The 16,320-nt window shown below is 37.4% G+C and overlaps 1 protein-coding gene across 3 annotated transcripts; it reads right to left on the bottom strand.

Annotated features, from left to right (window-relative positions):
• Positions 1–1,536: 1,536 nt before the first annotated feature.
• On the bottom strand, positions 1,537–15,776 carry LOC129359513 (uncharacterized). Of its 3 annotated transcripts, none has more exons than XM_055029118.1 (8): positions 15,314–15,776; positions 11,548–11,613; positions 10,736–11,415; positions 8,172–8,332; positions 7,004–7,178; positions 5,598–5,661; positions 4,832–4,931; positions 1,537–2,902 (listed from the first exon to the last, which is right to left on the bottom strand). In XM_055029118.1, the coding sequence occupies exons 3-8, from the start codon at positions 11,349–11,351 to the stop codon at positions 2,873–2,875; spliced, it is 1,146 nt and encodes a 381-aa protein (XP_054885093.1). In that variant the 5' UTR covers positions 11,352–11,415; positions 11,548–11,613; positions 15,314–15,776; the 3' UTR covers positions 1,537–2,872. The 3 variants fall into 3 exon arrangements, with proteins under 3 accessions (XP_054885093.1, XP_054885094.1, XP_054885095.1); XM_055029119.1 differs by having other exon boundaries at positions 10,736–11,613; positions 15,314–15,466; positions 15,550–15,776; XM_055029120.1 differs by having other exon boundaries at positions 8,172–8,329; positions 10,736–11,613.
• Between the last annotated feature and the right edge of the window lie 544 nt (positions 15,777–16,320).

Genomic DNA, 16,320 nt, shown 5'->3' with positions numbered 1-16,320 from the left:
GCCTCATTCTAGTTTATGAAACACATCCTCAAGCAGAAGAATAAATAAAATCTTAAACAGCTTTGAATATGATAATAGTTTTATATAGGGTTGATCCTGATGCACTTTTGAAGATATATTAAGATTACTATAATGAAATCAATCCATGCTCATTGATGTATTACACATTTGGCTGTTTCTGCAGTGAAGCATTTTTCACCTGAACTCTGAGATACTGCTGAAGTTCCTCAGAAACATAAACTTCCTTATATTTATGTTAACTATGCTATTAAAATATTTTTAGAATCACTGACTGTAGGGTATTAATAACAATGTCAATCAGCCTTTATTATGAGTTTTTAGAGGATTTTCTTCCCTTTCATTTCTCTTTTCTTGCTTTCCTATTTCTCTGCATCTCTCCTCATTCCCCAACACACACACCACACGCACACGCCAGCTTTACCCAGGTCCCATCTGTGTCCTGTGGTTGCTACTTATAATGGTCCACCCTAATCTTTCTTACTTTGTGCACTGCAGGCATAAAGGCCACAGATGTCTCTGTGGATCCTATATCTCAGTCAGATTGGATATTTTCTGTGGACATCGTTTTCCAAGTCTCTCTCCAAAGACTCTCAATCGTATTTGGGTTTGTACTTTGACAGGACCATCCTAACACACACGTTATTTGGTCCAAGCCAGCTTGAATGTAGCTCTGGGTGTTTATCCTCGTGGAATAATAATATTAATTCATCAGTTCTGACCAGATTCTCAAAAGAAAACATACCCACAGGCATATACTGCCATCACCATGTTTTACCATGGAAAGTCTGTCTAAGGTGATGTGCAGTGTTGGTTTTTCATCTGATGCAACATTTGACCAAAATGTTTTTTCTGTCTCTCCCTTACATCCTTTATCTTGTTGCAATTTTTAAACTGTTATATTGGCTCTAGTGGCCTTTATTTGAGAGTGGTCAGGCAGGAAATCAGGACTCAAACCTATGATGGTCATGTCAATCACTAAGGTCTCCACACATGGCTTACGCTTTACCCCTGCACCACCTCAGCAACCCAGCTTGAGGCAAATTTTAAATAAACTTTTTATTCACCAACGACTTTCTTTGAATGTATTATTTACTTCTAGAGTCACAAATAAAAAGAAAGCCAAGACTCAATGTTTGGATGAAGTCTGTGCCAATCTTATCTTATAAGTTTTCTTCTTAAAAGCCACCGCAGTGCGATAACCTGAGGGAAGTTGAGTCATTCTAGCTTGTGGGGGGACCAAGGAGCACAGTCCACATTATGCAGAGACAGTACCGTGACATCCAGACACATGATTCCTCAGAGAGAGGGAAGCTGACTGACAAGAGCCTGTCTTCTCAGATATAGCTCTTGTCAGTCAGTGTTCAGCATCTGAAACCTGCCTACATGGCAGCACAAAAATTGCTAACCCAATGTGGAGCTATCCCAAACAGATTTCTTGGTTACACTGGAAGGAGAAACTTTGCTATTGCCAAGAGATGGAAATCAAAAACCTTACAACAAACCAGACAGTTTTTTAATATCACAGATTTATTTACTGTTTACAATTCTGTTTTTAAATGCAGTTTTTGAGGTTCACAAAATGTTTGTCACCACACCTTTGATATTTATGATGTGTTTGTTTTAACTCTCTCTTTTTAAAATGCTGTCACCCTCACAGACCATAAACTGATCAAACTCCCAAATTGGACTTTAGGACCATCCTCTCCTAGAACTCTTTGGTTTGGAGCTCTGTGACATAAGTCCTTTATCTTCACATGTCTTGTGTGTCAATGAGTTTGATTAGCTTGAAATTCCATCGTTCCAGATTGGTGGTCACAGAGGTCTTGAGACAGACATGAAGCCAATGATGAAACATGGTCTGGCTCCCTCATTTTAAGGACAAAGCTGTCCCTCTGACAAAGTCAGGTGGCTCAGGTCAAAACTAACTTTTAACCGCAGTAGTTCTATTGTTTCTTCTTACGTTTGCACAACTCTGAAGAGCATAATGTTGATGAATACTCAGTTTTAAACATTGGTTGACTTATTTGTAGATTATTTTATTAGCAATTTGTCGTTCACATTTGAAAGGTTAAGGTAACATGCTTCATTTAAACCTTTAACTGGCTTTAATAGTTCATTCTGTGAAAGTTGTTGACACAAAACGATGCCAGAAAATGTATACTTTACCTTGAATAAATGGTTTTACTACATCAGAGTGTAAATGCAATGATTTAACGCTAAAATGCATAACATGATCCAAACGCTTTTATGCAAAACAAAAACGCAACAATTGCTCCTGATTGTGCTAAAATAAAAGAATATATAAATAGATTCTTATAAGGATTATTTAAAGGGATTTTAAATTTTGATAGAAAGACTAATGTAAAAATGTTCAATCAACTTTCCTCATTTAGTAACAGTTCTCAAATAAACACTTCCTAACTCTTTCTGCTCTAAAATGGACCTGACTAGTCCCATAAGTATAACAACTTAGTATTTGATCGGTATTCAGTCACACTATCTGTAGTCAGCTGCTTATCAGACATGCCACTCATGTTTCGTCATCTCTATGTTCACTTTAGTGATAGAGATAGACAGCACAGCTTTAATTTATACACCATGACAATTTAAATTCTTCTTTCTAAGATTTTTATGGTTTTGAATCTGAAACATTTTCAAACCTGGAAAACGAGTCCCCACCTAACAGTTACAAGAGATTTTGAGAACATTGCAAACAAAATCGAGTTTTACTGTTTGCAACAATGTAAAGAGCTAACAAACACTGAACATTCAATAGACACCACCCAAGAATGGAATGCATACATATGTAGTCAGTATTTTAAAATGAAGGTGGCGCCTGATGGGGTTCAGTTCATCTTTGCAGAATCTGGTCCAGAACTCTCTGGAAGACAATAAAAACACACATTATTGGTTGATCTCTTCAGTTGGCTGATCAAAACCCATTTATCAGCACTCAGTTCTTTCCTCTCCTGGTCTGTTAGCAGCAGCTCAGCATCAGACCGCAGCAGCTACCACCGCTAAATTGGCTTTCACACCCATCAGCTTCACCCCCGAGGTGCCCAAGCCTGTGGGTAAGGGGAATAAGTCTGGCCAGCTATCTGACTTCTCTGCAATCATACTCCTACAAATGTACTACCCAGCAGCTGGAATCTCATTTCAGACAGCATTCAACACCACCCACCCTTCACCTTGTGCTATCAGACCCTTGCTGTGAGTCTTTGCTGGGCTTCCCCCTCAGCACGGGATAAAAATGAGGTCTCCAAATCACACAGCGTTTCTTCAGGAGGAACTCATTCCTTTTCTCCTGATCTCTGTGGTGGAGCCCAGCTAATGGCTTCATTTGAGAGGTGGAGAGGTCACACTTACATCATAACTGCAAAAACTTTTTTTTTTTCACCAAGAAATGAGCTATTCTTCAGCAGAGCCCAGCAGAGTTTTGCTTCTTGGCCGTGCTGGAGAAGCAAAACCCAAGGTTACTGTTGATTTAACACTTTCTCTAAAAATAAAGATCTTTAAAGCAGGTTTCAGAGTTAAACACTATACTTATATCAGTCACAGACATAGCTATGAAATTCAGGGGAAAATGAAACACTTTTACATTTAATTTTGTGCTACTTAAATACTCAGAGATTTGAGACATCTCTTTACATTTCTTGCTTCTTTTCTGGTTGACAGCAAACTCATTGTTCAAGTTATAATAGGAAAGAAGGTGAACAGGAGAGAATCTGACTGACACTGCACGTCCTAAATACATCACTCATTCCCCAAATGCCTCTATCTGTCTTAAAAGGCAGAAAGATAGGCTTAAAATACTTTCTATATGCATATTGCTTAGTACCAACTACTTCTTATTCTGAAACTTAATACTACAATTGTTTGTAGTTCTTATACCGGGAAAACAAACAGACTTTGCTGGTCATGTTCTGATATTCATCTTCCAACACAACTTACAGATTGCATATCAAAAAAAGTGAAGATTTTGAATTTATGACGTATGTTTCAGTTCAGACATAGACCGAGGCACAAGGCTTGAACAGTTCAACACTGACCTCTGCTGGACAAAATAAAAAATACATAATATCAGAAATGTAGTTTATAATCGTTCTGTCTGTCTGTCTGTCTTCAAACCTCCTCTGACAAAGTCGTACTTATCATGGAACCATAAAAAATAAATATTTAAGAGCTTAACATTGATAGACATTAATGCCTCTGGAACACATAGACTTTATACTGTAGCTGCTGTAACAACGTGGACATAAAATATGCACCACTTCAGTTTCAATGACATGTAATGAATTTCAAAAGCGAGTACTTGTTTGCTACTCCTGTCCTTTAAGATTAAAATCAATAGCCATACTAATACCAGTATCATGTAATCAGATTATAAATTACACCAATAATAGCAGATATGCTACACACATAGTGTAGCCTCAGAATGAAGAAGTATCTGTTTTTGACATGGCCCCCAATTAAAATCTGATTCGGGCCCAATAATCCCTGATAAGGATCTATAATAAACTCAAACTTGTTTAAAATTCATCTCCTGTTTTGAAAACACACTGAAATAGTTTGTGGTATCATCTCTCTACTCTGGAAGTGGAAAAGTTGTAGAAAGTTATTTTGAAGAAAAACTCTCGTTTTGCTTCAAAATAACAAAAGGGCCGATAAAGACGGCCGATAAAGACCCACGCACGTGATGAGTAGGTCAGCTGCTTATGCTACAGTAATAAATAATAGACCCCCCTGTCTGATCAATTTGATGTGCTTGTAATCCAGCATCCTGTCAGAGTATTACATTGATCCCATTTACCTTTTTGAAGACCTCTGCTCGCAGTCTATTGGTTTGAGATATAGCCCTCTTTTTTTCCTCCTCCTTTTTCTTTGTCACCTCCGGCAACTTGTTGTAAATCCTTAAAAAAAAAAAAAAATTAAAAAAATCATACAGGGCAGAGGAAAATATTATCAGAAATCTAAGGGTGACTGAGCCTTGCCAACACACTGGCATTCTGGAGACAAAGTTTTATCAAGACTACAGTCTGGTAAAAAAACAAACAAACAAAAAAAAAACAACACCTGGATTCACTGATAAACACTGTGCAAACACACACTCCCTTTTATCACGTGCAGAACTACTGCCAATTTTTTTTTTTTCAGGAGATCCACCTACTGAGATAGTGTTTCTTTTGAAAAAAAAAAAAAGAAAAAAAAAAAAACAATTACAATGGGAAACCTTCAACAGATCAGGCATGTTTTACCAGATAAGCAGAGAGAGAGAGAGAGAGAGAGAGAGAGAGAGAGAGAGAGAGAGAGAGAAAGAGATAAGATGTAGAGGTTACCCCATATCTTCTGCCAAGACATTTGAGCATCAAATTTGTTGGGTGTCAACAGCATGTGGATGTGTGTGTGTGTGTGTGTGTGTGTGTGTGTGTGTGTGTGTGTGTGTGTGTGTGTGTGTGTGTGTGTGTGTGTGCGTATTGTGTACAGAAGGGAAACTCGATGGACTCGACTGCACTATGAAAACGAGAAAGAAAACCCACACAACTCTCTTTGAGAGGGGGTGAGTTTAGAGGACTCACCGTCTGGACCTGAGCTGCATCTCTCTGCCTGATATAGAGCGCTCTCTCGGCTTGAAAAGGTTATCTAGGACACACACATCCACAGCCCAACAAACACACAGGAATAACAAACAGGAATTAATATGGAAATCAAGCTTGCATATGTAAATACACACTGATGGATGAGCTTTCTATTCTAGACTGTAATGCTGTCCTCCATTAGTCCACTGACACAAAAAAACACACAAAACTCTGTCTCTCACACACACAAAGGCGCACGCACACACACCATAACTTTTTTGTATTGGCAGATCCAGTTTTGGTCCTGTTGATTCTGTCAGACTGAAAGTGAAGTGAAAAGCATCAAGGTGTAATTGGACCATAAGCTTTAATTTCTCCTTCATGACACATAAAAAACAATGAGGTTAATGTTCCCTGTTTCTGCTTTTCCAGGGTCGGATAAACAGAAAGAGATGGATGGATGGATGGATGGATGGATGGATGGATGGATGGATGGATGGATGGATGGATGGATGGATGGATGGATGGATGGATGGATGGATGGATGGACGGATGGAAGGAGGGTGAGCTAATTTTAATTAGTCGATCAAAATGATCAAAATGCAATAAAAATCTGAAGAACAAGCCAAAGTAAACGATAGGAGTTTTGGCTAATTTTTCAAGAGTAAAAAAATATGAAACAAAACAAAACAAAATTTTAAGTTATATTTTACTAGTTGTATTGTTTTCTTTTTGTAGGGTATAATTTAATTTTTTTTCTTTATTCAGTTCAAATTTTTAAATATCTGGTCAACCTAAATTTATTAGATACTGTAACTTCTCTGTAGTACTCAATGATGGCCACCAGAGAGCAAAGTCAGTGAAATTATGCTCCACTCACAAGGGAATCATATGTGCTATTCCCTTTTTTACAAGAAAGCCTGCTGAGACAATGAAATTAAACATGATTACTAAATAAATAGTGTATCGTTCCACCAATCGGTAAAATAAATGCCGTGACATTTTCACAGGTTTATTATTAATTTGTTACTGTTTCTGTTTTTCTCCAGACATGCACCGGCTGAATTCCCAGCAGTCAGGAAATTTGACAAATGTGCCCGTGTCTGCAAAAGTGATGTAACATGATAAAAGATGAATGTAGGAGAGGAAAAGAAAGCATCTGCTCTGAATATGCTGTATATCAATTTTCTGTCTGTCGTCACCAGGACTGATGTGTCACATGTACTTCTTTATTGCAGAAAGTCCTGGGATAACTTGTCATATGATCAAGAGCTGATTGAATGCTTCTGTCAACAGTGGTGATCTGGCAAAAACTGAAACTGTTTACTAGTGGGTGTTACACATTGCATAATTTCCTAATGACTTATTTCTGCTTTTTCTGGTCCCAGTGATTTTACTGTACTTACCACTGAGTGGATCGGGTGTTGTGCAGTGTCTCTTTTGCTTGCCTTGATCTCCTGTTAGGCCAAGGGCTAAATTTGAGTCCTGCAGAGCTTTCCTTCTCCTGGCCTTCTGCTCTAACATCCTGACTCGACCCTGAGACCGGCTGATGAAGTCTGGTCTAAAATGTTCTAATGCCTCCTGAAAAGGAAAACACCCCTCAAATTATGAATTATTCTCTTTGCAGATGGAATGTCTGGTAACACTTTATTTGAAGGAGTGTGAATAAAACTGATATGACACTGTCATATACATGACATAACACCTTTTATGAACATGAAGACGCACTTATGACTGTTTATGACTGTTGTCATGAAGTGTCATTTGGTAAATAATGACACTTTCAATGCAAAGTTGCTTTAAACTTTGCATTAAATGTCAATTAACAGTGCCATCTGTGCATTAAAGTGTCACTATTTACCAAATGATGTGAAGTTGACACTTTTAATAGACTTTTAGTGCAACTTTTAAAGCAACTTAGTACTTTTTCAAAAATCTACAGTTGAAAACATGGAGATATGTAAGATTTTTTAAGGCCTGGAATTGACATGATTAAAATTTTTGCTACTTTCGTCTCTTGGTAAAATATCAGTTAATTAGTGTAACAGATTGAATGAGAGCATGACACAGTTTTAACCATGGGTGCTGGGGGTGCTGTGGTGGTGAAGGGGTTAATCACAATCCACATGAGGAGGCCTTAATCATCCACAGGGCCGTCTCAGGTTCGATTCCTGGTCTGGTGACCTTTGCTGCATGTCTCACTTGTCTCTCAGTACCCTATTATCCTGTCTGGATACTTTCAAATAAACGGCCAAACAAAAACTTAAAGAAACAAACAGACAAACAAAAAACAAACAAACAAACAACAACAACAACAAAAAAAAAACTGATGCCATGTGTTTGGTGTCCATATTTTAAAATGACACATTATTCAGAAAAAGGGCATAAAATGTGCTTCCTTCATGAAATTCTCCTGTTGATAAGCGAATAATTTTAACAAATTCTCACAGTTCCAGTTTTCTACCCCATTAGAATGCTGAATGTTCTTGCTCACCTTTCTTGAGAAAGGTATTTGGTAGTTTGCTACTTTAAAAGAGAACTGTTGAAAAAAAAGTATAGAAGTGTGACTCATACTTTCAGGCTCAGGGTTTTAAGACTGCCTCCCACAGAATCATTCTTCAGTGGTGAGCGGTGACGACAAGTAGAAATTATCTGAGGTTCTGTGGATTTGCCACCTTCTTGTCCTCCATTTGTCTTTTGACGCTCTCCTTGCTTGCTCATGCTCCATGAATCTACTAGAGAGAAAAAGGAAAAAAAAAAAGTTGCATCACTCAACACTAGCATAACAGGGAAGATATAATTTCTGCTGAGAAGCATATAAAAGCACAATCAACTTTGGGACAAATGGGCATTTAGAAGCATCTGAATGCAGCTTTTCTGCTGTTGCTTTTCCACCTTTTTGGTTCATTCTCAGTGGCAATGAGTTTCTAGAGAAGCTTCCATTAACTTGAGTGAAACAGGGAAGAACAGACCTCAAACTGAACCCAGCACACTCTCATGCTTGCAGAAACACATACTACCCCCACAACTCATAAGGAGTAAAAACAATCCAGAGGGAACAAGAGTGTGGCCAATGAATAATGTAAAAGATAGCATTGCATCTATTCTGCTCCCGTAACCTCTTTCTTGTCCCCTTTTTCTAGAACTATGTCTCTCAGAAGAATACCTTGCAGTAATCATTTAGCTTTTTTTGTTGAACTGCATCACTAGCATGTGGTGTCATGCTTTTGCATGCTATACTTACTGCAACAAAGAAAGTCTCCTTAAAAATTAGAAAAAAAACTAACACGTCCCACAGAAAGCTGAGACATTTTAATAATTAAAAAGTATTGTGTGCTGCAGATGTTTTTTCATGAGACAGCAAATATGAAAGGGCAGGTCCTTTCTGCTGCAACCTTCGCCATCAATACCGGAAGGTTTTGTAAATTAGTATATAGTCCATTATATAATCTTGGCTCAGATCAAATGATCTTTGTTAATTTGCACCTCTACAACTATATCTTGATATGCTTTCCTTGTTCTATGCCTATTGCATAAATAAAGTATGTTGTTTTATTTTTATGAAGTAAAAATTGAGAGTCAACAACTAAATTAGAAGATAAAAAAAAAATCTAAAATTTAAAAACAAATCAAAAACAGAAAAATTATTGGACCTGGATAAAACATTTACTTGTGTCAGGAAACATAACATTTTAAGAGTATATTTGAAGTAAAAACATAATCCCTTAAAACTCATTGATACTGTCACTGGGCCTAGTGAAGATCCAAAGCATTCTGCCAAAACAAGACTCCGGTAGTAAAAGGGAAAATGTGTAATTTTATGGTAATTCAAAGCCTAAACCTCAATTTACTTGAGAATTTGTAGTCATATTTTAAAAGTTATGTTTACTGGTGAAAACCATCTAACATGAAAGAGTTGGAGCAGTTTTGCCTGGAAGAATAGGCAAAAACAGTAACAATTTACTCAAAGGCATGTGCATAAGACTGACATGACACAGTCATAAACACAACATAACATCTGTCATGAACATGAAGGCGTCTTCATGAATGTTTACGACTGTTGTCATGAAGTGTTATTCAGCAAATAGCTACATTAATACTCTCTAAGGAGAGTATTAATGGAACTTTGCATTAAGTCTCATTATTTACCGAATAACACTTCATGACAAGTCGTAAACATTCAAGAAGACTCCATCATGTTCATGACAGATATGTCAGACAAATCTACACCCTTTCAAATAAAATGTTACAGTGAAAGCTCATAAAAACTTTCCAAAAGCGACTTGCAGAACCATCTCGAAGCAAAAAATGTCTCATCAAAGTGTTGAATTTAGGGGGGTGAACAGTAACGCAAACAGACGTTCTCTGGTATTTTGTCCTACTTGTTTAATTTCTTTAATTTCATTATAAATATTATTTTTATAATTGTATTTGTTGTCCCCTAATACGTAACATTGTCCTTTTTTGTATTTCTGAATAGTTAGCTGTAAGCCTGGCTCCACGGTTGGATCACATTTGTTTCACAATCAATGCCACAAAGAAACATTTCCAAGACTATTTTGTTGAACCGTATTTTTACCAATTCTTTCAATTCTTATGTAAAACACATTTTTCACATCTCGTTTAAGGACGTCAAGCATTCAGCTTTGAGCTTACTCAGCTTTTTCTATTTTTCCCGGGGAATGTTTAACAAAACATGTAAGCCTCTAGCGTTTCCTTGTGCTTTCAGTGCAAATGTCTGTGAGTCCATTCTGAAACAGTACAATATCATTTCAATGCAGCAGTCATTTCTAATCTTCACGTGTTATACTTCAGTCTGGAAAGTCAAGACGGATAAAGGAATGTGTTTGCACTTTATTTAACTCTGTTTGAGCTCAGCATGTTTCTTTGCCTACTGGGATTTATTTTGAACAATGTAAAATCGCAGTGGAAACCGTGTGGAAGGCTTGTGTGGGTCTATTAACAATGCATGAGAAAAGTAAAAGGTGAGAGGCAGAAAGAAAAAAATAAATAAATAAATAAATAAAGAGATTATCCATACTCTATGACCAATTTGGCACAGAAATAGGATGTTCAAGTGACATGTGCTTACAGATCGATCACTTTGAAATTTCAGCTGAAGGTGGTGAAATTCATACCTGGGCTATAAGTGAACGTGTGCTGCATGTGCCTCAAGTTGCTCAGAGCAGAGAAGACTGCCTTATTTGCATTCCCCTTCTGCTTTGCAGCCTTTGTGTTTGAGGCAGATGGCCCTCTGAATGACAATCCCAAAGAAGTGCTGCTGCTCTGCTTTTCTGAGTCATCATCCTCACTGTTAGCGCCACAAGCAGGTGCCTTTTGATTGGTCCTGGGTCCACGGCGCTTTGATAGAGGGCTCCCCCTGTGATCCAGTCTCTGCTCATGGCCATTGCACCTGTTGAAGTTACCTCTTCTGTACACCTCCTTTGTTTTGGCTGTTTTCTTATCTACGGTGGATCCAAAGAGAGATTGCACACCGAGTTGACAAGTCAGGGCAGACCTGTGCAGAGGTGCTTGAACTCCTCTTGTTCCTGCTGCAAGTTCTGCGAACGAAATGCAAAGTGACTTGTCCAAAAACACGGCAGAGCTACAGGACCTCAGAGGCATCTCACGATGGATGCACACCCTGTAGGAAAGCTCTGAGGAAAATGGTTTCATTCCTGAGGAATCTGTCACTCCCTGTTTTTGGTCCTTCTCTGAGCACTTTGTTTTGCATCCAACAAACTGTACTTTCATCACACCTGGATCTCTTACTGGCAAACCGTTAGCTGGTGAGTGGACTTGTCCTGGATTATTTGACCTAAAGAAAGGAGGATCCTTGGTTAGGATGAGGCTCTTCAGATAGTTCTAGCGCCACTGAATAATGTCAGAGGCTGGCTAAAAACTCCCCCGAAGGATCACCTCACAGTAACAGCTCTCCTCTGTCGCTTACCCCCACCTCACTCCAGATGACTGGACATTCTTGTGCAGCGAAGCATTGATGTCCTTATTAAGCACTCTAAAAAAGAGAGAAAAAATGTTCTAATGATATCTTTGCAAAATGAAAGATTATGCAACTAAAAACAGTAGACATGTTCAACACGCAAAGCTAGTAGGTGTTATGTGTTAACAGGGCCCTATTATATACTCTTTTGCATAACATATTTCTGCTTCAATTTGTGTTTCCATGACAAAGGAGAGCATGTGTAGGAGAAAATTGTCCTTATAAAACAAAATAATGGAAAAATAAAAAAATAAAAAAATCCAGATTTTCTGATGAAGTCTAAAGTTTCTGTCATATTTCAATGTCTTACTTTAGTTGTCAGGAAAGCCCACAGCTAAAACTGAACCTGACCCAATCGACTTAAACTGGGACTTTATAATATCTGAACATGCTTTTCTTGAAACAAGTATTACCCAACTTTTGCCTCTAACTATTGTTTCTCCCGATGAGAACTGACCAGTTTTCCTTATCTTGGTTGAGAGACGTTTACCCAACGTCTGAAGGTGTGACCATCGTATTTTACCATAAGAATTGTGTGGACAGTAAAGCATTAAATTATTTTCAGGGAAAGTCATTTGCTCCTTGAAGAACTGAATAATGTATCTCAGCATGAAACTAAACATCCATGGGGTTTTGGGAGAAACAATATTAAATAACTTTCTGGGAAATTATATCTTACCCTATTTGATATAGGATAAGAACATTGTTAAAAGAAATAAATTAGCTTTGAAAGCATCACCAGTGAAAATCAACAAACAGCCACAAAGAGTCACACCTTCCAGTTATCACCAAACACAAACCTTCCTTACATTAAAAAAAATCAAGTTGACGCACCTGAAAAAGTGCTAAATTTGTTATCAACACTCCTCCTGTGATGAAATATCTACAGCTTTATTTCTGCCAACACTTCAATATTTGATTATTTACTCCAGCTCATCATTCCATATTTATTCAGAACTCATAGCTCATTCCCACTCATCATGATCCAAAAATAAAAATAAAAGCTCCCTCATTCTGGCTTTCTGCTACTCGGCTCATGGCAGCTTATCAGGCCTCATTGCAGACAAATTTTGGGTAATTCATTAAAATGAAGCTCAGTGATCAACCAGCAAACTGTTCATGATATACCCCATCTTTTGTCCAATAATATTGAAGATAAGCACAAAGCACCATGAGACCTGGCAAGGACAAGCACATGTAGAAAAGGGTGGATGGATGGCCAGATGAACATAAAACAAAAGCTTGATTTTTTTTCAAACTTTTGTATCAGATGGCCAAAAATGCTGCTCATTTTTTTGACCGGACTCAATGATATTTGCTGTGTCCTTTTTAATCCTGGTGGTGATCAACAAAATCCTCAAGTGAACTTGTAAGACTACTACTGTCTTGTATCAGTCAGTAAATTTAGTTTTTAATAAAGCAAACTTGTTAAATTTATAGAGAATAAATAGGGCTTGGAATTTAGTCAATGTAAATTTGAGTTGTGCTTTTGGCCAGCTATCATATTTCCAAGAACACTGCAATGCAAGAACTATGGCAGAAGGAGAGTAATTGTACTTAGCCTGCTTGTTCTATTATGAATCAACTACATTGGAATGGAAGCTCAGACAACTCTGTAATAGAAATTTATGGATTCACAGTTTCAGTTAAACTAATTTCCTTCTTGGATGGGATTTTTTTCCCCTCAGCCAGCAAATTGAGTGATAGCAAATATATCACTTTGTTTCCTAAAACGTAAATATCAAAAACAAATAGCCACAGATACAAGCTACTTTTCTTTATTAAAAATCACATCTTAAGTTTCAGCATAACTTTCAACATGAGTGCATGTCAAATTTTTGTAAAACCTGCCAAACCACTTTCCACCAGAAATGACTTTTAAGTAAGTTGAAATTCTTTGACCCTGACATTTGCTACTTTGAAAGTCCAGCTGTAGCAATTTTCAAATGTTTGCAATTTATTTTAACTACTTAAATATTCAACAGTTAGAGTCTACAAACTCTTCTAAACAGCTGTCTTTCCATACATTCATCCACCCATCAGTTCATTGTGAAATAACAGAAGATTTAGTAAAATGTTTTGAATGTTTTTTTTTTCTTGGACAGTATTACATGCTTACATGTAATGCTTAAATGCAAGCATTACATGTAAGCATGTAATACTTTCAATTTTTATGTCACTTACATTATGACATTAAATTGAGACAGAACTCTTGTTTACAGCATCATTTTCAAATTTAATTCTTAAAAGGAAAAACAAAACAAAAAACAATGCCTATATTGTTATATAAAACATTGTAAACTCATTATCAACCACCTAATGTTGGATTATGGTAGAGAAAAACATGCTACACAAAGTAAGCAGCGCTTGTTATGAAGTTTAGAAGTTACATAATGGTATCTGTATTAAAGCAATTTGTTCAGTTCAGGCAGACATGCTGTAATGATCCTGACCATGGGTTGCTGGAATGTGGTCACACGGACTATAATCTGCTGGAAATGACAGCAGGAAAACACACAAGTCGGCTCAAGGGTCTTTAGTGGTGTCATTATCTGAAACACCTGTTTCCTACTCCGGCTACAAGGAGCTGTTATGAAGACTGCATACAGCTGCAGGAAGATGCAACGGGTTGAAGAAAACCTAAACATTTACTGTGGCTCATACAACTCAAACCGTTTCTCATTTCACAGTCACAAACCTTAATGCATTTTATTGGAATTTATGCATCGATCAACACCAAATAGCACAGAATTGTGGAAGGAAGTGGTGGGAAACTAATGCAATGTTTGCATTTTTTCCACAAATAGAACTCTGAAAAGTGTGGCATGCATTTATATTCAGTCTGCTTTACTCTGATACCCCAAGAGTCCAACAAAACAAACTGTCTGATTTTTATCTTAGTATAAAAGTCGTCTGACATTTGTGAGAAAGCAGTTGAAGTTTAGGAAGACCACAAAACACAGCAGAAAGGTTAGGATGAATTTGTGTTGAAGGGTAAACCATGGTTAGATTCTAAATCAAAATCCCGAACTTTGAACATCTACTGGAACATCTACTGGAGGTGTGTTCAGTGAAGCATGTAAGAATGGAAAGAACATGCCAGAAAAAAAAAAATCTGTCAGTAGATATAGAAACATTTGAACACCGTTTTTCATTCACAAGGATACAGAATTGTCTGTTGATTAGTAAGATAAAATTATTGCAGCTGCAGCATGACAAAAGGGATATGTATGATTTTGCAAGACTTTGTAAATGATGCAATTCAAAAGTAAGCAATGAACTTAAACTCAAGCTTCAGCTAAATTAAACTGAATGTAAACTAGATCTATTAATGTTATCGGTGCCATCATACAAAACAACTTGACTGAACTAAACAGAAAATGCATGCAAACAGAGGCTTATTGCAAATTATGTCAATGCGTCAAAAATAATGCACAAAAAAGAGAAGCTTCAAGAATACAAAGATAAACAAAATTCACCAAAAAAAGAAGAAGAAAACAAAGAAAAATGGCAACCAAAGCCTAGCAGCCAAACATTCTAACTATTATGCTAAATAGAACTAGATTATACCACATAAATAACTCTTAGGGTTGCTAAAGTAAGGCTGCACAATAAAAGTCATTTTCAAAGATGACCTTTTTGTATATGATTGCTCTGTACTTCCAAAAACAGACACTAAACATACAACTGAAATCCTTTCTTTGCAGCCTCTCACCTGAAGCAGCAGCAGTTTCTCTGCACAGAAGGAGTTGCGTCCGCAGAGGCCACAGTTTGAGCTGTCCTGCTCTCACCTCTGAGCACATGTCACCAGGGAAGGAGATGTCCTCACTGATCATTTGTCAAGTTTCAGTCGGAGCTCCTCTCAACCCTCAGAGGTTCAGTGAGGAAAGTAAAATCCATCAAACGAGTCAATATGTTTACACAAATTACCTCAGAGTTTAAGTCACTCACAGAGGACTTCAAAAGGAAGCTGCAAGAGGAATGAAAATAAAATCCCAGATGTGTAACAGGGATGGCTGTGTTTGACAGACCTCACTAACTTTTGATATGTCCAGGTTCATTATTTTCTTACTCACACTTCTGGTTTAGTTGAGATGGGGTTAAAAAAAATAAATAAAAAAAATAACAGCCTTCAGGGATTTTGTTCTAGCAGTCCCAGTAGCTCCATATGCCTCTTTCATAAGAGTAGAGTGCTCGGCTAAATGCAGGCTGGCTGTCCTTCATCCGTCCCCAGAGCCTGAGCTCAGGTAGCAGAACAGGTGACTGGCTCTCAGGTTTCAGGACTTACATAATAAGTCCCCATTGCACCAGATATTAATGGAGCCAGAGGCCTTTAACAGCTCCTCTGCTTGTCTCTCTGACACTGGTATGAAAAAAAAAAAAATACAAAAAAAATCTATATTTAAAGATGGATAAAGTACACCTATTTTTTGTATTCTTTCGAGCGTTTCTTGGAAAAAAAAAGTCTTCCAAAAAGTTTCCTAAACTTCTGAACACCAACGCATTTCCTCCGCTTATTGAATAGACTACTATGAGGACGAAAGTACAGGGTACAAACTGTAGAAACAAACCTATAAAAATAGACAAACCTATTCTGTACGAGAGGAAAAGTGCTGAATGTTCAACTTATTGCTTCTCCCTCCCTGAATAAAACCCAGCCGAAGTAGGTTGGATTTCAAATTACAATAAAGATCACAGTGTTTATACTTTCTCAGTGATGGA

The sequence above is a fragment of the Poeciliopsis prolifica genome, unplaced genomic scaffold (assembly GCF_027474105.1).
Source record: "Poeciliopsis prolifica strain line A6 unplaced genomic scaffold, Auburn_PproV2 SCAFFOLD005, whole genome shotgun sequence".
Lineage (NCBI taxonomy): Eukaryota > Metazoa > Chordata > Actinopteri > Cyprinodontiformes > Poeciliidae > Poeciliopsis > Poeciliopsis prolifica.
Note: the sequence above shows the minus strand (reverse complement) of the source record. Positions and strands in the feature narration are given on the sequence as shown.

Coding starts and splice junctions, on each gene's coding strand:
- LOC129359513 (XM_055029118.1), bottom strand. CDS start 11,351: ATGAAAGTACAGTTTGTTGGATGCAAAACAAAGTGCTCAGAGAAGGAC. Junction 5,662..7,003: donor AACACCCGATCCACTCAGTG/GTAAGTACAGTA, acceptor TGTGTGTCCTAG/ATAACCTTTTCAAGCCGAGA. Junction 2,903..4,831: donor GAGCAGAGGTCTTCAAAAAG/GTAAATGGGATC, acceptor ATTGTCTTCCAG/AGAGTTCTGGACCAGATTCT.